The sequence below is a fragment of the Coccinella septempunctata genome, chromosome 4, assembly GCF_907165205.1.
Source record: "Coccinella septempunctata chromosome 4, icCocSept1.1, whole genome shotgun sequence".
Taxonomy (NCBI): domain Eukaryota; kingdom Metazoa; phylum Arthropoda; class Insecta; order Coleoptera; family Coccinellidae; genus Coccinella; species Coccinella septempunctata.
This window is the reverse complement of record NC_058192.1, coordinates 15206657-15233088: the sequence shown is the minus strand read 5'-3', so window position 1 is coordinate 15233088 and position 26432 is coordinate 15206657. Positions and strand designations below refer to the sequence as shown.

General features: G+C 35.2%; 2 protein-coding genes across 8 annotated transcripts in view; one reads left to right on the top strand and one right to left on the bottom strand.

The window, feature by feature from the left end:
* The first annotated feature begins 833 nt into the window (after window positions 1–833).
* Window positions 834–3576, top strand: LOC123311172 (phosphatidylinositol N-acetylglucosaminyltransferase subunit A). The gene is made up of 8 exons (XM_044894979.1): window positions 834–1015; window positions 1075–1411; window positions 1463–1697; window positions 1849–1978; window positions 2149–2316; window positions 2376–2473; window positions 2551–2722; window positions 3230–3576. The coding sequence occupies exons 1-8, from the start codon at window positions 996–998 to the stop codon at window positions 3369–3371; spliced, it is 1302 nt and encodes a 433-aa protein (XP_044750914.1). The 5' UTR covers window positions 834–995; the 3' UTR covers window positions 3372–3576.
* Window positions 3577–4082: 506 nt separating this feature from the next.
* LOC123310994 (pleckstrin homology domain-containing family G member 5) overlaps window positions 4083–26432 on the bottom strand; it is a 137981-nt gene continuing 115631 nt past the window's right edge. For all 7 annotated transcript variants that reach the window (XM_044894729.1, XM_044894728.1, XM_044894732.1 and 4 more), the window contains 11 exons: window positions 19286–19436; window positions 16774–16868; window positions 16328–16665; window positions 10415–10535; window positions 8264–8374; window positions 7626–7781; window positions 7019–7246; window positions 6764–6963; window positions 5941–6458; window positions 5264–5388; window positions 4083–4803 (listed from right to left, as the gene is read on the bottom strand). In XM_044894729.1, coding sequence (XP_044750664.1) covers window positions 4711–4803; window positions 5264–5388; window positions 5941–6458; window positions 6764–6963; window positions 7019–7246; window positions 7626–7781; window positions 8264–8374; window positions 10415–10535; window positions 16328–16665; window positions 16774–16868; window positions 19286–19436 — 2136 coding nt within the window. In that variant the 3' untranslated portion in view covers window positions 4083–4710. The remainder of the gene's footprint in view (window positions 4804–5263; window positions 5389–5940; window positions 6459–6763; window positions 6964–7018; window positions 7247–7625; window positions 7782–8263; window positions 8375–10414; window positions 10536–16327; window positions 16666–16773; window positions 16869–19285; window positions 19437–26432) is intronic.

The following is a 26432-nucleotide window of genomic DNA, read 5'->3' as shown; positions in this document are numbered from 1 at the left end:
TAATCAATTTCAATGTTTCGGTTAAAAAGGCAGGTGGTCAAAAGTATATTTCTCTTTTTGGCCGTTTTGGCGCCTAATTATTCAAGTGGCCGTGATATGGTTTATATCAGGGTTTCTTAACCTTTTTCTAGCTATGGTCCCCTTTCAATATTTCGCATAGCTCACGTACCCTTTCTGAAAAAATAAAAAGAACGAGATTTGGATTTTGCCAGATTTTATTATTTACGATAAGTACGCAATGTACATCAGTTTCAAACTTAATGTTGAGACAGAATGGTCATGGACCCCCGACTTTTGTTAAATGGACCCCTTAGGGGTCCATGGACCACTGGTTAAGAAACCCTGGTTTATATGAATAAATTATGAACCAACCAGGTTTATAATCTTGGCGGATGGCATTCACGTGATCGCCAACTGCCATTAGATCGTTTCAATTTTAAGGTCTTGGTTCGTAACAATGACCCACCCATGAGGGGTTTACGCACAGAACATATACAGGCCACAGGGTTTACCTACAGGCAGAGACAGTAGTCTCTGCCTACAGGTACCAAGATCTAACAAAGGAGCAATTTCATTGGCAGATCGCTGCGCTGCCTGTAAATTGGATTGGTTCACTTCTTGGTTCTTATGAACTCTGCATAAAACAGACATGGTAATAAAAATGTAGGCATATGGTATAAGCCCACTCTAAATGTTGATTCAAAGTAACTGTCTTTCCAAGGTACAATTAGGGCTGGACAAGATTACCATGATAAAGATGCTCCTTGGGAACTCCGTCACACTAGTTGCTATGCTGAGTCATAAAACATGTTGTTTGTTTACTGATCAGCTGTGTTTTGAAATTGCATAACCTACAAATTATGACAGATTTGTACTGCTTTTTGTAGATTACCTTCGTTTATTTTGATAAGATATGATTTCACTTTTTGATTGCTGTGGCGTGCTCTAACTAAATAAAAACCGGAGATTGTGAATATTATTTAATAAAACTCATAATGGAATGCCAAAGAATTTGGTGAGACGAGTTACCTGTACTTCTAAACAATATCTATTCAACTTTACCTTTACTTTCAGTATGGTCTCCGACTTTTTCTTTCCTAATATGGGAGGAGTGGAGGAACATATTTATAATCTGTCCCAATGTTTACTGCAGAAAGGCCATAAAGTTGTTATATTAACTCATAGTTACGAGGATCGAGTTGGTGTTAGATACATGACAAATTTTTTAAAGGTTTACTATTTGCCTATACGAGTATTCTACAATCAGTGCATTCTGCCAACCATGATTGCTAACATACCCCTTATTAGATATATATTTATAAGGGAACGTATAGAAATTATCCATGGCCACTCAGCATTTTCTGCCCTAGCACATGAAGCTATGCTTGTTGGTAATCTTATGGGACTGAAGGTTTCTTCCAAAATCATCAATTTTGGGCAATTATTAATATTTATTTTTCAGACAGTATTCACTGATCATAGTTTATTTGGGTTTGCTGATGCTAGTGCAGCAATCACAAATAAATTATTGGAATTATCGCTGGTAGGATGTAATCATTGTATATGTGTGTCTCATACAGGAAAGGAAAATACAGTTTTACGTGCAAGAGTTGATCAAAAAAGAGTTTCTGTGATTCCTAATGCTGTAGATACATACTATTTTACTCCTGATCCTGGTCAAAGATCGAAAAACCATGGTAAGTGTGTATTTCTCATTTCGCCTTCCTTTTAAAGTAATAATAATCCAAGCACACCCCCACAATTGATGAACTTATTTTGGAAATAAATTTATCAAATCAGACACAAATTTTTGCGTCGTTTGGACTGAATGAGAATCTCAATTTGCAGTTACAATAGTTGTTGTCTCAAGGCTAGTGTATAGAAAAGGAGTTGATTTAACTGCTAAAATAATACCAGAGATGTGTAACAAATTTGAGGATGTGAATTTCTTGATAGCTGGAGATGGGCCAAAAAGATGGTGAGAAATTATTCATTTGGATGTTAATTTGTTGATTAAACTATTTCAAAGTGTGTCCTGGTTGTTTTATTCAAAAATGAAATCATTGTATGATGATGATATAGTTGTATGATAGTTTTGCTACTTCACATTCATTCATAATCTTTATTTCATATCATTCCTACTTTCAGGTTGTTAGAAGAAATAAGAGAAAGAAAGGGTCTTCAAGATAGAGTTACTCTTCTTGGAGGTTTAGAGCATTCACAGGTTAGAAATGTTCTAGTGAAAGGACATATATTTTTGAATACATCTTTAACAGAAGCTTATTGTATGGCAATTGTGGAAGCTGCATCTTGTGGGTACGTAGTGAAAGCAGAAAAACAGATATTTTGTTGAGGGTAACAAATTTTGTTTGCAGCCTTAAAGTTGTTTCTACAAGAGTGGGGGGTATTCCAGAAGTGTTGCCTTCTGACTTGATCTATTTAGCAGAACCTACAGTTGGCTCGATAATCCAAGGTATTTATTTATAAAAGTCACAAAGTTTTCTCATTAGCCTCAATTGAAATTGTGATATAAATTATGAAATATTTCAGCATTGTGCAATGCAATAAAGGATTTGAAATTGGGAAATACAATATGTCCCTACACATGTAACAAAAGAATAAGGGGATACTACAATTGGGAGAATGTGTCATCAAGAACAGAAATTGTTTACAGAAATATTCCACAGGAATCAAAACAACACCTTGGCAAGAAATTGAGGAGGTAAATATGAAATGTTTGGTATTTTAATCATTGACTTCACTATCATACATCTTGGATGCAGCTTACTTTATCTCTCAACTAACTCGCGCACTTCTGCACTTCCAATGACGTTTTCGCAGAAAGGTGAACTTATTTCAAATTCTCTTCTTTATAATTTTACCCATTATTGTCTGTGCTACGCCACTGCTAACGAACCGAGTCCTGTCAGTGTGCTCGACATTGCCACCTCTTACGTCATAATCCTTCCGCTCAGCTTTGAACTGCGTTTTACCTCCTTTGCTATATCTTCTTGGTGCGTTATTCATCTCTTGTTTCTCAAATACCTTCTTTTATGTCCTTTTATTCCTATTTCAAATGTTCAATGTTATTAAAATGAAAATAAAGATATGCGAAAAAGTTTATTTGAATAATAATATAATCAATCAATGTAATCAATGTATCTATAAGACTACGATCCCCATTAAAGAGTTAATTATGTCTTCCTGCATTTACATTTTATCTTTTCAGCTATCTTTCGAGTGGAGTTTGGCCTTTTCTGTTGGTAGTGAGTTTGTGTTACCTAATTATACAGTGCCTAGAAGTGCTGGTACCTAGAAGTAATATAGATTATGCAGAGGACATCAATTCAAAAGAAAAAAAGATTAAGTAACATGTCAACAAATGATGCCATTTATAAAGGTCTTCGGTAGAGATTGTTTTTACAGGACTCTTAGACCCAAAATGCAGATTTATTGAAAACAGTGATACTAATAATATTCTAGTCTGATACCTTTACCGCGAACAATTTATCTTCATCGAGAAAATCAGGAAGTTGTAATTTTATAATTTGTAAAGGAAATAAATATTTAGCTTTAGTTTTCATGTGTTTTAATTCAAACTATACTATATATAAACAACTGGAAAACATCACAACGATTTACCGTCGAAGTTCGGAGTCTTCGGACATCTAGAACTTCTCGATAAAACCGCACCTTTATATATTGTCATCGCCAGAGGGAGTAGCTGGCCCTCAAAAGGCGTTTAAAAATTAGTTGTAGACTACGAAAATCTTAATACGGTGTTCACGGAGACAAACTTGCGTTTTCCCAGAGATCTTTGGCCTACAGACCTTCTCTCTTTACATTCTTCACATAGATCCACAGAACTTCCCGTACCTATTTATATCTAGCCTGCGTATTTCGTCTCTTCTTTCGAAAAGAATAAAACTACAGGGGTGAAATTTCCATACTTTTCTGTATCTCATTTCCACTTATACTGCTATGTATTTTGTACTTATTCTGTTTCGACTATTTCCATTTTCCTCGATTTCTGCCACTTGATCATTTTGAAAAAAAAAAGGAAATTTAAAAAAATCACTTTCTAATAGTAAAGAATTTATTAAGTCATTCAATAAATATAACAAAGATACTATGCATTTTTATATTAATAAGTAAAATTAACTTACAGCATTCTTGCAACAAAAATAAATATCGTTATTTTTATACCAAAATATAAAAGTCATTGTACTATTTTGTTTAAAATCATCTAACTCTTTCTTATTTAAGCGATCGTTCAATAAATATAGAAAAGTAGGCGAGTAAGCCTAGGAAAAACTAAAAGAAAGTACAAATTTTTTCCACAAGGCTCACTGCACCTACTTCTGTTGGTACAATATGTACTCGACAAACAATGTTTACTCTTAAATACAAAAGTTTTTCAAACATTAGGCCTGTTTCGAAATTTTTTTTAGGTACAATATTGCTTACCATTTGTAAGGAATGTAATTGGAATGTGTTCAATCTTTCTTCACCTAATATTACATAGTAATTATTGTTTCGTTTTTGATATTGTGGTATTTACCAATTGGTCCACATCGTTTTGAGGTGAAAGAAAAACCCAGGTGGACTTCAAGTGACTAAATTAATCAAGTAATCTAGTATTTCTAGTACTTGAAACACTAAAAAATAGATCACTATCATAATTAATAAAAACAGGCCTAAAAACGAATGCTAGGTATGGTCCTCGTTAATAGGCCTTTGCTCCAGACTATTGCAGTTCCAAGACAGGCGTTTGTGGATACTGGCATCCCTGTTGCGGTCTTTCTAGAAATGAAAAACACATATTCTAAATGCTGATTGATGATTGATGCCGTAAAGGATTATACATGTAAATTTTTTTGCATGACTTGTACAGGGTAGGCAAAATTGGTGATACCTGAACTACAACTTTTCAAACCCAACGAGATAGAGGAAAATGAATGGCACATTACGTTCATCTTTTTTCGAGAACTTATAATGCCATCAACTGTATTCTACTATCTACTTTTGTTTTCGGGTTATAGGCCAAAATTGCACCACTTTTCAGTAAAAATGAAAACGGTGAATACACGTATATAGTGACCCGTGTACTTCCCATCTCCTATTACTCCTTCTTTGCTATATCTTCTTGGCGAATATAAGATTTCATCTGGTATACCAATGTGTAGGTGTATTAGATAATCATTGAGTTCTAAGAAATGATTCTTAGATGTGACGGTATATAGAATGCAGAATTTTTTCTTACTTTGATGTCATCCACAACGCCAGCTGTATAATATCTTTTATCATTATTTCTGTATGACCTTTTCATTGCTTGTCTGTGGTGGCCCCTACTGAAAGACTCGCAATGGTCATCAGATTGAGAAATACCTGTAAAAACGAAATTATTCACTCAAAACAACATCAGTGAATACGCATCTCAAATATGGACAAATCACAATATTCGAATACTGAGAATTGAAGTAGTTAATCTATATAAAGAGAAAGAGTAAAGCTATAAGAGTGTAATCGCTAAAAACTAAAACTAGGATTCATTCTAGTGACGATGGAGTTTTGAAGTTTTGCAGTCAAGTTTCAATATTTTTGGGCTCACCTCTGCAACATTTAACAAAATTAAGTTTTTTGTTTCACGGATCGATCGATCAACTTAATGCAGAGTACTTCAATACAAAACTTGCAAAACTTATAATCACAATAGGAGAAAACTCACGGAAACTCTTATTACGTTGGCTCACAGTGTTCTTCTTCTAGTGTGAACAGTAAAAGAAACAGAAATGGGATTACTTTATATATTCAACCAATGGAGTCTAAATTCTTGTCCCATCTGTAAGTGATTCTGTTTTTTTCTACATGAATCTATTTTACTCTTATAATACACGCCGTGGGACAAGAAGTTTCTTTTTGAGAATGAATGAAACTTACCTGCTATAACTGGTACGTCAAAATCGTTAGTGCTAGGAATTTGCTGACTACAACTTGCTGAAGAACTAAGGTGCCTAGTTTTGATAAGTGGAGGGTTTTTGTTTTGACTAATTGCTAATCCTCTTCTAAGATTGGCCCTCGTTGGGGAAGGTGGAGGATAAGATATTCCTCTTTGGGTGGGACTCAACAGTTGTCCACTGTTCTTATTGCTTGGTACCGATAAGGTGTTTTGATTCAAACTAAGGCTCATACTTCCAACGTTTGGAGATCCCAATGTGAGATTTGGAAGACTTTGGCCGAGACTATTGAAAGGCTGAACCGAAAGAGTGTTCGGTGTTTTGTGGAAAAGCCGGTTCTTGAAGGAATTCTTCTGGGAGACTGGACTTTTATCTGGTGGAAGAGGTTGAACACCTTCGTCGCTGGATATAGAACCTGTTCTCTCTGCATCAATGGATACTGGCTTGGAGGGATCCTTTGCCGAGCCAACTGAAGACTGATCATTCATTTCCACAGACCCACTGTGGAAATATATTTAGTTTAAATTTTTTTTACAACGTCTCATTTTTTAATTTCTCATCATTATTTCTACAAAACTATTTTTTCTTTCAGATTCAACAAATATCGATATATAAATACGATTTAATCGTCAATAAGATCAGTTGTTAGTTTTTCATAGGTGGTTTATTATATTTGCTATGATAATGATTCGAAACTTTGTGGAACCATCTGATGTGCATTATCTGTCTTAGATGACGTAGTTGCGTTTGTTGAAGCTGTTTTCTAAATTTTCATGTGGATAAATACTATAAAGTTATATATTCACCTGTGACTATGTGCAAGGCTTGAAACCCTGCTAGCTCGTGAAGAAGTAGCTAGGGGAGATCGGGGAGCTAATTGAAGACTATTATAATCACTCTCTAAATTTTCTATACTAATATCGGCGTCTAAACTCTCATCCACGTAGCTCATCTGTTTCGCTTGAGCGTACAAGGTCTGAGCTTTGTTTATTCCATCCTTCCAGCCCTGAAATTGATTAGTGGGAAGAAATTTAAATTTAAAATAAATATTTGAAATTTACCTTGATTTTTTTGGGATCGTTATTCTGCAATATGAAAGCAGCCACAGCCATGTCAAATTCGTTTTTGTAAATTAAACCTAAGCTCGGAGTTTCCTTGTTCAATTCTGAAACTACTAATCTGTCGACCAGATAAGGCTGCCTCACCACCCTCATTGTAGCACCCCCTTTTTTAGTTGAAGGCTTGCAGATGAGCAGCATGTCAGTCAACAGAAAACAGTGCACCTCCGTCTGGAAAAAGTTGCTTCTAGAAGTTATCGATATCGTAATGAATGAGAAGAAATTCGTTAAATTGTGAAAATCATTGAAGTTAAGTCAGGATCTTCTGTAGGCTTTTTTATTTTCATAACGCAAGCTCCACTAGCTAGTGTATTTACGGACGGAAAATATTTGTTTTGACTCTGCGGATACTTCATTTTTGGATCAAATCCAGTCATTTGAGATCTCTTTCGGTTCAAAATTGAAAATTAGAAGTAAAATATCTGTTGTTGGATAGACGGGATCGAAATAAATAGAAGACTCCTTTTTGATCACCTAATTAATTATAATTTTTTGAGTGTGACGAAATAATTCAAATGGATAGTATAAAAGGCATCAATAGATTCCTCACCTTTGAGGCACCACTGTCTTTCAACTTGAGGTCGCCTTCGAGAAGGAGATGACGCTTTCTCTCCACAGGACAATTGAGCATCGGCCGATTCAGGTCGAACTGCGTCAAGGCCTTGTCCTTTTTCAGCAGCTTTTCTATGTCGTCGTCCTTAGAGTCCTATAACAAGTGTCGGAATCTTATTATGAGGGGCCGATGCCGAATCCGCAACTAAGGGCTGTTTTGTGGACGGAAAGCAAGGGATATTGAAGCCCCCTCTGAGAGCTGTAGTTTTATGAAATTTTTCCGATATTGTTAGGGCGGAATCAAAAGAGGCCACTAGAGGTTTTATTGCGTTGATCAGATTATATCGGAATGAAACGAAAATTCCCTTGAAGAATATAAAAAGTAATTTTTATATCCAAGAGTGGAAATCCTCAAACCTGTTTCCGGAGTTTTTCCACGTTAATTTTCTAGAGTACATCACTAACTCTTGGATAGAATTTCATTTTCAGTTCTCATTATATACTCATGGGGATTTCGCGGACATTCACTAAGGAATGATAACGTGGGTAAATAATAGCCCTTTCTTCTGGTAGGAAAATGGATATTTAGAAAAAGTTTCGATATTCCATAAAAAAAATTATTCACTCTATACATACCACGATATCGTAACTTTCTATTCTAGCAATGATGCCTTTTAGTCGTTCTTTATCCTGTTTATGTTTCAAACTGGAGTTGACATTATTGACGAAGTCATCAACCATTTTTATCTGGAACAAAATGCATTATTCTATATTCCTGTGAATGATTGAGATGAAAATCCATTAAAAAAAGACAATGACAATTCTGTTGGTCTAGCTGTGACTACAAAGAGGCCAAGGAGAGTAGTTGGCAGGTATGAAACTCTTTTTTATTCTGAAGTGTGAAAAAATTTCAAATTCCTGAACGAAATGTTCGAAAGAGGGAGATCTCCAGATATATTCGATTCTATCCCCCACGTGATCCAAAATTTATTGCATGCCAACCCTGAATGACGTAGTATGGGTGAAAAACGACTTTCAACTTCAACCCAACATTTTCCCCTTTTGGAAGATCGAAATCGTCTGAACCGCTAACCATAATTCATTCTCAGGATCATTTTGGTACAGGATTAAGCGTATTCACCACCCCAAAACTGGAAACGATTCCTGGAAGAATCAACCGCGACTTTGGAGAGGGCTGCTTTGCCGCGTACACAACTAATTATAGGATCTGGTGTATTTTTTTTGAGACCTATTTAATTCAACAGTTTATTGATAAACGCGCCAACCGGTATCCCAAATTTTAAGCAATGAATTATTTAAGAAAATTCCGTTTCTTTAACGAATAACGAGTTTGTAGGTTTAATATAATGTTTTAAAGTAATATAACTCATTCAGAGACGATAATCATTGATGAACTTTGTATTTTGAATAATTTTAGAAATTTTATGCCATTTCACACAGTTAGCTAGAATTCTAAATACATAGAAGGTGAAGCTGGGATTTTATTTTACCGAATTTAGTTGAAACCTTTAAGTATTGAAATTGTAATGGCAGGTATAACCTGATGACTACCACAGACGGAGACTAAAGAATATACAGAAGGTCTTTGAGAATTAAGTAGGTAATCTACATATTTCAATTATTATGAGTAGAATATTTGTCCAGCCTTCCGTAATTTTTAACACTCAAGACATGTTCAAATCAAATTTCATTATTTGATGAAGTAGAAATCATAGAAATTACACAGGATCTTCAGCGATAGAGTCTTTCGACTTTTTAAAGGTCGACAAATTTCTGAGATCTTCCATTCAAAAATGAACCATTATGTTAACTTGTGGAATTAATTCGCGATTATATGACGCACTTAATTTTTCGAAGAATGGAAAGCATATTCTTTTCAACTCAGTAAAAAGGTTGTAAGTTATGGGAAACATCAGAAAAAGTGTACCGATCCATCATTGTATGAACTGATTTCAATACTCGATAATGCGGCAAGTACTCCAATGCAATAAATCAAGATGATTGAATGAAATCGCTCTACTATGTAGTCATTAATCAAATGAACAGATATGTTCGAAAATACAAAGCCGGTAATTCAGTCCAAATAGCAACTGCAATGTACACAACATGACTGCTTGCCTAAATCCGAACTAGGAGGTTCGGTACAACTATGGGTCCTTATAAATGATCGTTAACACAGTTGCCCCACTGCGATGTAAATTTATACAGATCCTTCATTTAAAATGATTATTTTCCGATGCATTCGCCATTTTGCAATTTTAATGAACGATTTGTGGGAATCCTTTTTTGATATTAGATTTATCTTTGTTTATATATCAGTTTATCTTTGAAATTGAAAATGAAAACTGATTTATCGATTCTGCCAAACACAATAAGTTTCAATATGGGACGTGCTCTATCCTGTTTGGACTGTTTGGAAATGGGCGCTCTACAATTGTTGAGAAAACGTTGCAAGCCATTGGGGCCCCAGATTCTACCCCCTACCTAGTGACGCCTATGGATTTTGATATGTCGATCATGCGCTGAATCACGGCCTTCTAAACCCCCTCTTTAGAAGTCTTTAGAAGGCCGTGGCTGAATTCACGATCAAATATTTATATCAGATAATATGAGAGAATAAGCATCGTCGGATTGGAAAAAAAAATGTTTAAAACTAAAACTATCAAAGAATAAAGAATATAATTTTTTAAGGCTGTGAGCTCATCCTAGAGTGTATTGATTAATATCTCTAAGAAAGCTTTTAAGTTATCTAAATCTTCTACTCACCATGGCCTGAATATTTTCCTTCTCCACATCCTCTTCCGTATTCTTCAAAACAGCCTTCAATAGAAGGCCATACTTAGTCAGTCTTTGCATTGGTTGTACCAAAATATCCATTAATCTTAATCTGAAACAAGAGGGGGGAATACTGCTAATTACAGATTTCTAAATGGGTTGCAGGGGTTGGTATGTAAGCCCATAGGAAGAATGTCAACACATTCTGCTTAGGAGCAGCGATACGGCATAATTGATGAATCGTGATTGGATTAGTTTCGATTCGATACGTCGTATTTAATTAACTTGTAACTATTCAGTGCGGACCTTATTTTGTTTGGCGACAAACCTGGTAACATTGAGGGAATGTAACGAGGTCCTGTCTAGGCGATGTTTCGATATGTTGCTAGTGACTATTCAGAATTCATCGGTTCGAATACAGATGACTGGTGGTAGTTCAAAGGTGGGAGGAAGTCAATAAGGGGATGGAAATTATATTGTATCACCTTCAATGATTAGTTATAAGTAGGTAAGTCAACAAGAATGAATTATTTGAATATTGAATGAAGCATTTCATGAATTCATTATGATAATTTTTTTTTTCTAAGATATGCTGAAAAACATTGAATTATACTGCTAGACAACTGTAGGGATCACTGCCCTTCCATCAATTTATTTCAGGGAAATTCGCTTCAAAAGATAATTATTTTGATCAGATATCAAAATATGTTTAGTTGATGAAAGTACTTGTTTTTTTTCAGAAAAGAATGAAATGTTTCATAGATACCATATGATTTTTATTCCCACCATCTGGAGCCTAGTACAATTAATCGATTTCAGAGGGTGAAAGCTTGATAAAGTAAAAAAAGCATATGATAGAAACAACTTACGTCCAGTTTCATAATCAAATTTAAAGTCACTTTAAGCTTAAAGCTTCCTTCAGTGTCATTTTTAGTAGGATTAAAGGAAGCTTTAAAATTAAAGCGACTTTAGGTTTGATTATGAAACCGGCCGTTATATAGTTTTAACGCAGGCGCAAATTGAACATATTTTCTTTTTCAGGAGTTTCAGCGGCTGGAAGAGTAAACCTGAAATGAGTTGCAAGGAAAAATGTAATAAATCATTACAAAAATGTAATAAATCAATTTTCAAATTGAGCTCAGCTTTTGCGTGGTCGTATGAGGCCGTAATTTTATCCATATTTTTCTCAAACATATACGAGTATAGGCAAATTTTCATTCACATTAATCGATGTTGCGTATATGGAAAGTACAGGGTGGGCAAAATTCGTTGTCTACTGAGAGGATCTCGAGAACTATAGCACTTAGAAGAAAACGAATGACACATTTCCGAGCTCATTTTCGGAGAAACAAAGAATGGTGAAAACCGCAGCCTCCTATGATACTTCGTTTTAGAGTTTGACAATTTCTGAAGTTCTCATAACTCTTTTGTCCTTGAAGATACAAATCTGGAACTTGAACCTTCTACAGGTTTTTTTATACGTAGAATTCACTGATGAGCTCGAAATATTTTTTCATTTCGAATCATCAAGTGAACTTCCATTTTTTTAAATGCAAACTTTTATTGAATTTGTTATTTTTGAATTGGAAAAAAATCTTTTATCACAGTACTTAGATTCTACGTAAAAAAATACGAAGGTTCAAGTTTCAGATCTGTAACTTCAAAGACAAAAAAGTTATGAGAAGTTATTTAGGAATCGTCAAAATCTCAATTTTTGTTTATAACCCTAAATATGAAAATGATAGGCCCATTCTGTTTTAAGATTCGGATTAGTCAGGAAAAAAGAGCTCGGGAACGTGTCATCCGTTTTCTTCTAGCTGCTATAGTTCTCAAGATCCCCTCAGTAGACAACGAATTTTGCCACCCTGTACATTTCACACGAAAAAGTTGAGATTCGTTTTATTGAGCGATTCATACATTTACTCATATCAGTTTAAGCTTTATTCGTACATATGTATAGCGTAAAAAATATGAAAATGGAGTTTGCATGTCATTGGCATAATACTCGCATATCTTATAAAACATAAAAAAAAATAGGTTGAGTGGTATGACTTCTTGGAGAGTTGAGTTTAATGCTCAAGGGTTTGTCAAAAAATAGGCGAAGCTTCGGATATCCAACATTTATTTATTTGCAAATTCTGATATCTGACTGATTTTTACATCAAATGGAAACAATTCAATATGAGGTAGGCCCATATTAATTATACATAATCCCTCAAAACGCTGCATGTATTGCCGATCCGCTATAATCAAGCATAGAATAAATCACCGTTGAATCACACAGGTCACCAGTTTCGAAGTGACAATAGACATGATTGCTGTAATGCCATACAGAATTTATGCATGAAATATGTTTCGGTGGAGCAATGATTCAAGTACTGGAAAGCCGATAGTAATGAGCTCCTGGAATCGATTCTGAATTCTGGTGCAGAATTCCGCTGAAATGCGATTTCAAGAATTTAACTATAGTTGAATACTCTAATGGGTACCTTGCTAGTTCATTAGGATTGCGATTTTCAAGTGAATAATTATTCGCGAAATGTAGAGCGCTCTTAATTCAATCAGTATGGTACAGGATTCTGACCTTAAGGCAACATAAATATAATGAATACTACATGGCTTTTTATGCCACCATCTGCAGCTTACTAGAATTTATCGATTTCAGAGGGCAAGAGCTTGATGAAGTTTAAAAACAATCTTATATGAGCAAAGAAGGAGCTCTTATTTTACCAATAACAATTGTCAAAACAGACAATCCAAGCGAACAAATATAGAATATAAAAGGTAATCAGTGAATGAAAAGAGAGATATTTACATTCAGTTTTGAACTTTTGGAAATTTTGAAGAATCGTTTTAGTTCTACCTTTGAGTAAAACCTTATACTCAATGGTTCTACTGAAAAAAAAAATGAAAAATGCTTCGAAATTGATAAGGAAATTGGCTGCACGTATAAGAATTGTCCAAGTTTAAGTTAAGTTACTTTTGTTAAGATGTTATTATGTTTTGTATGACTTTTCTTTTGAAGTAAAAAATTCAGCACAATATAAGCTAGCTACTGAGAAGGAAGTGAATTTTTCACATAAATAATAAAGCCTTATTTGAATATTCCATTAGATTCCAAATATTATCACGATTCAGAAATGATCGCATATCTCACTCCACACCCTCTGAACCATTTCTACAGGGAGAACTATGAATGAAGTAACTTTTGAACATAAATCGTGGAGTATTATTCGAATATTCCATTCATAGCGAAATGAATGAGAAATTGAACATTCGTAGTTAATTTCACGGTGATATAATGCCGCCTGGAATAGTATTCATGAATATTTTTCCCGTGATTTAGAGAAACGAATGAACCTGTTCTGTGTGCGAAATAATTCCGTTATATATGTATAATTTTCAGGTACATTTACCCTTTGACACATTTTCACATACTCACATGATTGCTAGTTTAGCATATTCTGTATAAAATTCAATTTTGGAGAATAAAAACATCGATATTATGTACAGAGTGACCAAAAGGCGGGCAAAATTCGTTGTCTACTGAGAGGATCTCGAGAACTATAGCAGCTAGAAGAAAACGGATGACATATTTCCGAGCTCATTTTCGGAGAAGCAAAGAATGGTGAAAACCACAGCCTCCTACGATACTTCGTTTTTGTGTTTGAGAATTTCGTAAAGTATATATGGACATCCTTATATTCAGGGATAGGATATGCTTCCTATCTCGTCTACAAAGAGGGAGGTGGTTTTGAAGGTGCTGCAAAATTACCTTTAATACTGTATGGAACTAATCTCATAGCAAATTGGGCTTGGACGCCCATTTTCTTTGGAGCTAAGCAGCTCAAATTGGTATGCTTGGTTTAATTAATGCTTCATAATATTAAATGACCTAAGCGCAATAATGATTTCATAATGATATGTCATAACTTTTTTGTCTTTGAAGTTACAAACCTGAAACTTGAACCTTCTACAGGTTCTTTTTTACGTAGAATCCACTTATTAGCACAAAATATCTGTTCATTTCGAATCATTAGGTGAACTTTCATTTTTTTAAATGCAAACTTTTATTGGATTTTTTATTTTTGAATTGAAAAAGAATCTTTTGTGAGTAGATTCTACGTATGAGAGTGCCTAAGAAGGTTTGAGTTTCAGATCTGTAACTTCAAAGACAAAAAAGTTATGAGAACTTTTCGGAATCGTCAAAATCTGAATTTTTGTTTATAACTCGAAATCTAATAACGATAGGACGACTCCTGTTTTTAGATTGGGATAAGTCGTGAAAAATGAGCTAGAGAATGTGTCATCCGTTTTCTTCTAGCTGCTATAGTTCTCGAGATCCCCTCAGTAGACAACGAATTTTGCCCACCCTGTACATGGTCCATAACTTTGTTACTATCAAAGCTACCGTATGATTTATTTTTTCAAAGAATGAGCTTATCCTATATTTTTTCATATGTATAAGGTGTCCGAAAATAAAATACACACATGGATTATGTTTTTTTGACACATTTTCGAGCTTTGTTTTTCCTGACTAATATAAAATTTGAATTTGAAAACAGAATCGGCCTATCATTTCTGGATTTTGAGTTATAAAAAAAAAATTGAGAAATTGCCATTTTAAATAATGCTGAAATACCCTTCTTGCTCTTCAACTCGTACTCGAAAATCATTATGACACTACTAGCTGACCCGGCAAACGTTGTTTTGCCATATAAATAATTTCCATGTTGTATCATAAATAAATAGAAATTAAAAATTTTGTCTAAAAAATAAAAAAAAAATTAGGGGTGGACTACCCCTAACATTTAGGGGGATGAAAAATAGATGTTGGCCGATTCTCATAGATAGCTGACCCGGCAAACGTTGTTTTGCCATATAAATAATTTCCTAATGATTAAATTACTAAAATGGCTATTAAAAAATAAGGGTTGATCGTAGAAGGGTGAAAATTGAGGATTGTATGTATTTTTGTATGTTGTATCATAAAAAAATAGAAATTAAAAATTTTGTCTAAAAAATACAAAAAAAATTTAGGGGTGGACTACCCCTAACATTTAGGGGGATGAAAAATAGATGTTGGCCGATTCTCATAGATACCGGATAAGCACAAAAAATTTCATCAAAATCGGTCAAGCCGTTTCGGAGGAGTATGGTAACGAAAACTATGACACGAGAATTTTATATATTAGATACGGGCATTTTTTATGGGTAATTCGAAGAGGATTTTTTTGAATTTGTTTATCCATCCATCTTCATGATTCTGATTTTTTGATTGGTAACTATAGCTGAAAGTTCTTTTATCTTGCTGCAAATTTTTTTCTGATTTGAAAAATTTATCCACCTGAATATAAAAAAAAAAATAAGAACTTTCTTGTGCTTTGTGTTTCACTATTGAATAATGAGACATTAAGTAGGTAGGCGTTACCATATTGACTGTTAAATATGCATTTATTTTTCCTGGTAATCAGAATTACCGATTATCGAATCCCTTCTCCTATGCATCCATTTTTACTTTAGCATTATTGAAAATAGCAATTTCTCAATTCTTGTCCATAACTCAAAATCTAGAAATGATAGGTCGGTTCTGTTTTCAGATTTGGATAACTCAGGAAAAAGGAGCTCGAGAATGTGTCAACCGCATTCTTAGCTGCTAGTTTTTGAGATACCCTCAGTAGAATTTTGACTACTCTTTACTTTGTGAAGTTCGCAAAATAAGTGTATTTTTTCCATTATTTTGAGGAATCTTCTGAATTATGAATATAAAATATTTTTGAAATGGTGAAAAACAACAAGAGTTATCGCATGGGAAATATTTAGGGGAAAAAGTTGGCAAAATTGTCAAGGGAAAATGCTGCTGCGTTTTTTCATATAAAGTAACCAGAAATACGATCTTCTTACCTATTGCAGTCCTTCTGGCTCTCACACCACGTCAGATAAGCCGTGAAAACTTCACTGTCCAAATTTTCCCTACAATAGTGCTGGCAGCGACTCTGCTCAGCACAATATTTATAGTACGGTTGAAAGGTTTCGTGAAGCATCGAGAATCCCTCCAACATGTTCTCTATGCAAGCTGGCCGTTTGTACCTCCGCATGTCCCTAACCAGGGGATACAGCGTGTTCTTCCAGAAGATGAGGTTCGCGTCCAGTATTTCCGTAATGTTCGAGAACAACTTTTCCGTGTCGATTTCCTTGAGGAGATTCTTCGACTGGAGGTCCCGCAGACAGGAGAGAAAGAGCTGCAACAGTATTCGATTGGAAAAAAACACGTTAAGAATTTTAAATTAATATTGGTTTACGGGACATTCTGTATATCAATCACAGTTGATGACTTCAAATGTACTCACATCTGTAACAACCGTTAACATTTTTATGTACTGTATTTCGGTCTTTATCAGCTCCCACAGCACCGTCTGCTGCTGCTGTTGCTTTTCGGGTAGATCTGAAAAAAGGATAATTACAAACAAATCTTGTCCGCTGAGCGAAATCAGGTCGAAAGATGTTTATTCCGTTCATTAGAGAAGAGAGGATGCAAGAATATCCGACACTACCGCCGTTCCCAATATGAAACATTCCGAATTATATTCTGACAAGACGTCGCAGAAGTGCTTCTTTAATTGGCACCATTTGTTTGGAGATCGTAAGATTTCCATTTTCCGACATCTGAACTCGTAGTTATCGAGAAGATGAAATTGTATAAATTTGCAGATTGGATGAGGGAAAGCAAGGGCGAAAAGCCATTTTTGCACGTTTATTTCAGTTCATTAAAACTGATCATGAATATGATGAGTTTCGAGATAATTATGTCGTTAAGACACGGAAAATATCTGCAAAGAAATATGTGCCTATTGACCATGGCTTGTGTATAGTTTCAAGACTATCCAATATCCAATTTCTTTCAGTCTTGACCTATCCTTTATGGAACGCCTTGAATCTTAGTGCCCCATTATTAAGTGGCAGTAATTTCGTGATAAATCTTCCCGGATTCTGCCTAATTGATCAATTCATTCTCCATAAGCTGGTCGTTATGCGCTAAGATAGATGCGTGGGATATAAGATGATGAAGGGTGTTGGACGTGAAGGAGCAATATATAATAGGAGATGAGCTATTCTTAGACTGTAATTGATTTCATCTGTGGTGGTTTCTGATGAGATTTATCCAATGCCATGGGAAATTTTCAATCACCCTTCCTGTTTAGACATTAGGAAATTAGGTCATCTTGAGTCCGAGTGAAATAAATGAACCAAGCCTCTGTCTGTGAAAATCCCGAATCAGTTTGAAAGTATTCCAGTCATAAGTTGTAAATATTATCTAGTGAATAAGACGATAAATAGTTCTATGGGAGCAGATATTTAGAGATTCCAACAAATGTTTTTTACAACAGTTGCAGATAATTATACAGGTAATGTTGGATACCTAAAAACATATATACGAAGCTTTAGGCCTTAGACTCAATATCGGCAAAACCAAAATCCTGGTAAGGCCGCCAGAAAGTCTTCAAACAGATATCAGCCTGGAGAATGAAACTCCAGAACAGGTTGAGTAGTTCAAATACTTGGGAAGCTTCATAAATATGATTGTAGGGCTAAACTAGACAAGGAAATACACAACCGTATCAATTCAGCATCACGGTCATTCTGGAAACTAAAGGACAGAGTGTTTCAAAATCACGACCTCAATCTGAAGACCAAGACAGCTGTTTACAAAGCAGTGGTCCTCCTAACGCTTTTTTACGGAAGTGAAAGCCCTGAAGGCGACATATCAAACAGTTTGAACAAACGCAACAACGTCATCTAAGACAGATAATGCACATCAGATGGTTCCACAAAGTTTCGAATGCAGAAGTCTTGGAACGCGCGAGTTGTACAACACTTGAGACTCAAGTAACGAGGGCCCGACTCAGATGGGGCGGCCACTTTCTGAGGATGCAAGACACAAGACTCCCCAAAATAGCTTATGGCGAATTCACAGAGGGAGCCCGGAAACCAGGAGGCCAGTATGAGCTTTTTAAGGATATACTACATCAATCCCTAAAATCAGTTAAATGCCTGGGAACAACTAGCGTTGGACAGGTCACAGTGTAGGTCTTTGGTCCACAGCTATAATGGATACACGAGGAGGATACAGTGGCTGCCAGATCTGGTTGGTGACTATCCATGCCCGGAGTGTGGAAGGATCTGTAAGTCACGGTTGGGTCTCTTCAGTCACAGGAGGGCACACAGTCGCAATCAGCCTAAGAAACTATAAGTCTGTTCGCACCTTTATTTTTTTAAATTTTTTTTATCTTTTTGTAGATTTATTTCCGGTAACTGGATACAGCAATGAATGACTGGAGATAATCATTTTTTCGAGATCTAGAGAACTAGTATAAGCACAAATGCTGCACATAAAATTTGATGTAGTATTGACTTTGCATCTCACTTCACTTGTGATCAGTTGTCAAGCGTGAACCATTGGAGCTGGTAGTACATTGTTTATTTCTTACAGTTTTTTTTCCTTTTCATGAAAGTTTGTGGCCACAGAATTGAGCTATTCGCTACGTTCGAGAAGCTTAAAATTAAAATTTTGTGTGAATTCGGTACACCTCCCAAAATATTCCCCCTCCAAATGCCACAACCTTTATTCAACCGAAATCCGATTAGATATTCTGCAATTCTAATTAATCAGGGCTTGTTTGTCACGATCAACCTAGAAATGTTGACTCTAATCGAGTTCTTGTTATTCTCAGCGATAAAGAGAAATTAATTTTCCTCTTGCTTCGTCCCAACTATCGAAACAGTTGACGTACATGCCTCCATTCATTAAACGTCGTCTCTAAGCACACATGTAAATTAGTAGTTCAAATACAAGCAAATTACCTTTGTATTCAACTATATCCCTCCAATCTTCTTCGAGTTTGTACAGTGCGTCCAACGCTTCGTCGGTCCCCTGCTGGTAATACTGACTTTTGGGTATTCCCTGCTTTGAGTATTTGTCCAATTGCTCGATGAGACCCTCGTATTTGGAGTCCTGGAATAGAAATATTGTCATTAAGAGGTTAGTTGGAATTCCCAACTTGAAGTGTGGGGGTGGCGAATGCCGAGGAATGTTGTTCATTTAATTAAATTTGGGGGTGGAGATGGAATGGATGAGAATGTATCGAATATTCATGAGTTGTTTGGCGTGTTGCGGTCCTGAATATGTTTTTGGATCCGATTTTAGGTTTTACTGAGAATAAACAAGAAAACGAATCATGAATATTCCCTTCATTGAAACAAATTGTATTTCCTCTTAGGTTTTCAATGGAAGATGAGCGATATCTGTCGATTTCGTAGAAATTCTTCACACTGGTGTTGGAAATCTACCAGATTATTCAAATTCGTGGTTCCCAAAATGCAATGTCTTTCGCAGAAATGAAACTATAAAAATATTCTGGTTTATAAAGTTCAATATTCCGTAGAAAGTTTTTCATGAGAGACTTAAAATTAAGAACAGGGAGCTAGGCAAGAAATCGTCTACTAGATTATTTCGAGTAAATCGAGTAGTTCCTTAAATATAACTGTTAAACATTTTTATAGAGAAATATCTGCAGTTGATTTCAACAAACGACCGTTTGGCAACTCAAACATATCTAATGTATAATGACAAATGATTGAGTAGAACTTATAGGTCGAATTATGGAATTACACATTACACACATCAAGTTTACTAGTGAATTTTGAGAGTTGGAAGAAATAATTTCCACAATTCCAGAACGTTATCGGGTCTGTGGATTCATAAAACACTTTTCAATCAGAATTATCCAAATTCACAAAATAATTCATTTATAGATATTGTATATTCCGACATAAAAATAAAGTTTGAAATATTGCTGATCATATTCATCCGATATAATTTTAGTACGAACGTGGTGTTTCCGTTGTAGATAATTAATCAATGATAGAAACCTATATTAATCTAGCTAATTCATTGTATATGACAGAACCAATCTGCCAAATTAATCATGTATTGAAAGCAAATGAATTTCTGGTAATTGATTGTCCACGTGTCACTTCCTAATAGCCGAATGATAGAATGTAGGTGTCGAAAATATTCACATAAACTGTAGCGATAATCAAATAATATTATAATTATTGAAGGATGCTAATAAACATTGACCAGAATACTGCACAAAAAAAATCCCACACACACGACCAACGCAAATATTTTACGGCTTCAAAATGATGATGTTGAAACATACTCGGATTTATAGACTCTTGGTTTGAAATAGAACTTGTCTGGTTTTTTCATCCTCGTGGTTTCAACTTTCTACCAAGGGGAATCATAACTTTCCGTGAAATAATTCAACAATTAAATTAAATGAGTATTTTCATTATCTCAAGGCCACAGTGACCAAGCTTATGGGGATGAGTTAAATGAGGTACTCGTGGAATTCACTTTCTACCCTTTAAATTCCCGGTTATTTCATTAGGGAAATTTATCTACAATTGGAGAGAATGCCTCTTATAAAGCTCTCGTGGGATTATTGCAGACAAGACATGAATAAGATCATTTCTCAAGCAATCCCTTGTTTCAACTCTTACATATATGTATAATAACAATTTTTAGATGAAAATTGCTGGATTTGGAGAAGGTGACAATTGGTGGCATAGCTACACTGACCTTTTTTGATGGAGGTTATTTCTAATATTCGATAAACAAAACAAAAACATTTTTGTTGGTTCTATAGAACTCGATATCTTTTTAATGACATATCATATCACCCGTATCGTTTTTCGAACTCACGGGGTAATGCTTCCCCCTGGTAGTGAAGCAGCAGGGGTTTGAAATTTTGGTTGGTATTCTAACGTAACGATTTGTTTATTTGACGTTATTTCTTTTGCTGTATTACCCTGACGAAAATTATATGCAATTTGAACTTCTAAATGTATCCTCGTGCGTCAACTACGGGCACGCAACATTTACTTGCATGCAAGTAAAAAAGTTCACCGGCAGTATTCGATGTAAAGCACATACCCAATAGTTATAGCAATTCATCATTCATCACAAAAGTCCAGCATTGTAAAATATTTGATATTTAATCACACTGTAATCTGAAAAAAAAGATGGCAGGAATGGTGAGTCTTTCCAAGAAATTCAAATTGGCGGATCAGAATATAGTTTAATTACTGTTAACACTTACTTACAATGGCAAAATAGTGATTATAAGGAGAAATACAACTTCTACTGTAGGTATTTTATTTCAGAAATGGGAACATGAGAAAATAAATCAAATCTTCAGTAAATTTATTCTTTAAAGTGTATGATTTGATCTATGTGCGAGAGAAAGCTTTGCAACATCCGTTGAAATGTTGTATTTATCAATACATTTCATCACTGGACATTTGATCACTGGACTATCAGTGCCTACAATTGAACTCAATCTAGGTACTTAGGTACTTTATTTTTGAAATTTAATATCAAATCATTATAATGACATACTTATACAGCCCTCGAAAAAATAAGGTTATAGTCCAAGATCCCAGAGCGACCAGACATAACTTATTTTCACACAGATGAAACTTTAGGATCTCAGTAGATTTTCATGTGCTTTGAATACCTGCGAACTTGTGTAGCTTGCCTAGTGACACCTGGGCAGATACCAGGTGGCAAAGGTGACTAAAAATAAGTGTTACTTTACTTATTTTCACATGGCTGATTTTTATATATGTTTTAAAGAATATCATTCTGAAGTTATATTATAAGTGCCAGACACTTCCCATGGGCCAAAACTCTTGTCAGACACTTTGAAGATGCACAAAAAATATATGAACTTTACTTATTTTCACATGGCTGATTTTTATATATGTTTTAAAGAATATTATTCTGAAGTTATATTATAAGTGCCAGACACTTCCCATGGGCCAAAACTCTTGCTAGACGCTTTGAAGATGCACAAAAAATAAATGAACTTTACTTATTTTCACATGTATGATGTTATATAATATGCCATTGAAGTATAGGTGAATCCCTCCACGCCATCCACTTCAACTGCTGAGCTTTTCTTTGTTAAACAATCTTCAAGTGGTAATATTAGAAGTGAATAAAATTAGAGTTGTAGTACAATTATTTTTGTGTCAAAATTCTTAGTGTACTGAATTGATCCTACTACTCGTCCTCCTACCTTGGCTGAAATGTATGTTGAGTACAAATTTCGCAAAATTTTCAATGTCCATCGAGAATATAATACTTGATTATTGAAGGCCTTCAGGGAAAACGAACATAAATTTTATTAAATTTTAATGAAACTTCCAATTTTATATAGGGAATAGTTTGATTTCGGATTCTCTAAACGTCTCTTCTTCCCTATAAAATCTGCCAAAAATCAAATAATCGAAAGAAAATTCTTTCAATCCGAATATTACAACTCTCATTTTATTCACTTCTACTATTACCACTTGAAGATTGTTTAACAAATAAAAGCTCAGCAGTTGAAGTGGATGGAGTGGAGGGATTCACCTATACTTCAATGGCATATTTTATAACATCATACATGTGAAAATAAGTAAAGTTCATTTATTTTTTGTGCATTTTCAAAGCGTCTGGCAAGAGTTTTGGCCCATGGGAAGTGTCTGGCACTTATAATATAACTTCAGAATGATATTCTTTAAAACATATATAAAAATCAGCCATGTGAAAATAAGTAAAGTAACACTTATTTTTAGTCACCTTTGCCACCTGGTATCTGCCCAGGTGTCACTAGGCAAGTTACACAAGTTCGCAGGTATTCAAAGCACATGAAAATCTACTGAGATCCTAAAGTTTCATCTGTGTGAAAATAAGTTATGTCTGGTCGCTCTGGGATCTTACTCTATTACATTTTTATTGCGGTTTCTAATCAAATGTAGCATCAAAAAACCCTGTCTAGCTTCTGAGAAACTTCTGTTTTTTGCATGTTATATTTCGTCCAATATACGATTTTAAAGAAAGAAAACTTATATTGTTTACTTTTTTTTTGCATCTCGTCCAAAATGCAATTTTAGAGAAAGGAAAATTGTACCTATTGTATTTCTTGGTGACTGAAGTGAAGATTCTGAGGAGGGTTAGGTAATTGAAATTCATTTGATATTCAGTAATTCAGGAGAACTCTACGTTTATGGCGCTCATCATATTAATTTCAATTAAAAATGTTTCTGTTTCTTTCTTCAACACTTCGGAATCTCCCAGTACGGTGAATATTCGTACGTTTTTCATCTCAACCGCATAATCTTTCATGGAAATATATCCCTCACACAAATGCTTACGTGGAAATTGAAATACGAACGCTAGCGCCCCGCATTGGTGCAGGAAATTACAATAAAATCCATGAGTCGGACAAAATTTAATTGGTTCCGCCAGAGAGAATGAACCGTGGCCTGGTCAGAATTGTCAGAATGTAATATGGACCTCGGTTTTAATCAGCTGAATAACTTGCACGTTATGAGGCCATAGTGACCCCAGATTAATGGTAATTAATGTTATTCCGCTGGTTATTTTTCGATGTACATTGTCGTTATGGTGTTAATATTGGACTGTTTCTATATGAAAGAAATGGAAATTGGACTCATGAGCGCTGTTCTCTTTAGGCGAAGCGTATTCGAAACAAAGTTTATTCATTCATTTCAACTTTTCCAGAAGGTTGAGATACCAAAGACAAGCTCGAAAACACTGCTTCCAAGTACCGTCCGATTGCTCTCTTATATCTGCAATCAGCAAAGTTCTGGAGAAAAACATCAACTCCGTCCGATATTCAAAAATATTTCGAACACCACAACCAAATACATTACAGAAATACTGTAAATACTGGTGTGCCGCAGGGTTCGGTATTCGTCCCAACACTCTTTCTAATTCACATCGATGATCTTCTGTACGTAACCAACAACCCCATCCACTCCTTTGCAGATGACAGTTTACTTCCCTTCAGCATCTTTTTCTACAAGACTGTCTCTATTACTGACCTAAATATCACGAGACAGGATATAGAGTCGGCACTCAGCAGATACCTCGACATCATAACTGACAACCTCGTAAGCTTCAATCAATCGAGAACACAGTTGTACTCTTCCGCTTATTCAACAGAATTATAATTAATGAGCAGAGAATGGAGCACGTAGACCCTACATGCTCCCTATATTGTAGGGAATTCTTAAGAATTGCTGAAGTCGGTTCCCATGCTTGGGAGCATTCTTTTAGTCCTAAGGTCTAGGACTGTACGATGATTGACCAATATTCCTACCTATTGGACACTCCCATACACATTTGGAGTCTAAGAATCTGATCGTTGTCTTCGTCCTTACTCTTGGCAGTCTTGGCCCTTTTTTGCGGACCTTTTCGTACAATTCTGAATTGATAGTACACACTACTTCCATCCTCCAGTGCTATATACTGGAAAGATGATCAGTATTTCAAGAAGAGTGACGAAAAGCACTTCACTTCAGATTGTTTCAACAAGAACTTGAGATTTCTAGTTGTGCATTCGCCATTTTGCAGCGACAAAGATCAATGAGGTATTAAAATATAGTTCAATGGTTTAGATTCGGAGTTTAAAGCCAGACGTTTTTTTTCTAAATACACGAATGATTTGTTATTTGTTTGAAATTATCCCACTGGTGAAAATGTTCTTGATTTGTTATTCCGTCCTAGTTCAGCAAGGTTCGTAAGTCTTCTACAAAGTAATGTTTACTTATTCTTCTGTTCCATTGAAACAGGTCAGAGATCGTTGTCATCATATCCTACGAATAAGAATGTTACACAATGACTTGAATATCGATAAAATGGAATCAAGTGCTTCTCTCTTAAATCTAAATTTCATTTTGTGCGCTTATTTCCTAAAAACGAGATCGTTTACATTCAGCCCAAATGTTATTTCCAAATTTTCAGCAGAAATGGCCTAAAACGATTGAATTGAACACATTGATGAAAAATTCGCCTCTCTGGTTTCAAATACTTAATTTTCTCAAGAAAAAAATCTAGGAACTTTTATGAAAATTTCAGGGTAGGCCCTTGGTAATAAAAAATGAGTTATGGAATTGGAATTTCCATAGTAGATCGATGTTGAATTTTGATGGAGCAATAGGAATCAGTTTTTTTCAAATATTGGAAGAAATACCGATCCAATCAGTTCAAAACTCACTAAACAATACAGATATGTCTAGCGAGAAATTTCATGGAAATCTTCTGGAGACGTTGGAAAAATTTATTTATTTATTTCTGGACGCAAGAAGAACATAAAGCTCTTTTCATGGTGAAAGTTTACTTTGGTCTATATCGCTATAACACACAAATATGACTTTTTTCTGGTACCTAGTATATTCACATTTTCTCAAGGGATTTTGCGATGTATTCATCGAAAGCCGCATTCAGTTTCAGAAATGATAGGTACTCAAGGTGAGAGTATCAGGGGTATTCCCGAATGCGCAATGAACCCAAATGACAATTCACGTATTCCAAACACCATCACCATCAAATCCCACGCACAATTTCCATTTTCAACTCATTTCGTTGAAACTTCTTAATGGAGACTAATTTAGATCGAAATAAGATGGATAAGGCTGCTGCCCTTTTTTCACCCGATTAAGTTAATTCCATCCGACGGTATACAACACCTCGCCCTTTTCATATTAATACCAGTTCCACGCAGTCGGTTGGCTCGAAAAATTGGGGCGCCCGAAATAAAATTTTCACGGGGAAAACCGATTCGATAAGGGAGGGAAGAATCCCTGGGTTCTATGGAGTTATTAGGTTGGTATGGAATGCTTCTTTTTTGTGGAGACTGTTGATCAGTAGAAAAAGACGATTTTGTCGGAAGTACATACTTGTATGGTACATCAAGAAGGGGATATTGAAATCTTGATTATAGTTGAAGGGGCAAATCTTGAAACAGCGAAGATATTTTCTGCAAATTGCACTGACATTATTCAGAATTTGTCCTGGCTTACGAAGATGTATTAATATCTAGTTATCCTAGATTAGTTCCATGCATAAACAAAATATTGCGTTACCATAGCA

Coding starts and splice junctions, on each gene's coding strand:
- LOC123311172 (XM_044894979.1), top strand. CDS start 996: ATGGAATGCCAAAGAATTTG. Junction 1,016..1,074: donor ATGGAATGCCAAAGAATTTG/GTGAGACGAGTT, acceptor CTTTACTTTCAG/TATGGTCTCCGACTTTTTCT. Junction 2,474..2,550: donor AGTTGGCTCGATAATCCAAG/GTATTTATTTAT, acceptor GAAATATTTCAG/CATTGTGCAATGCAATAAAG.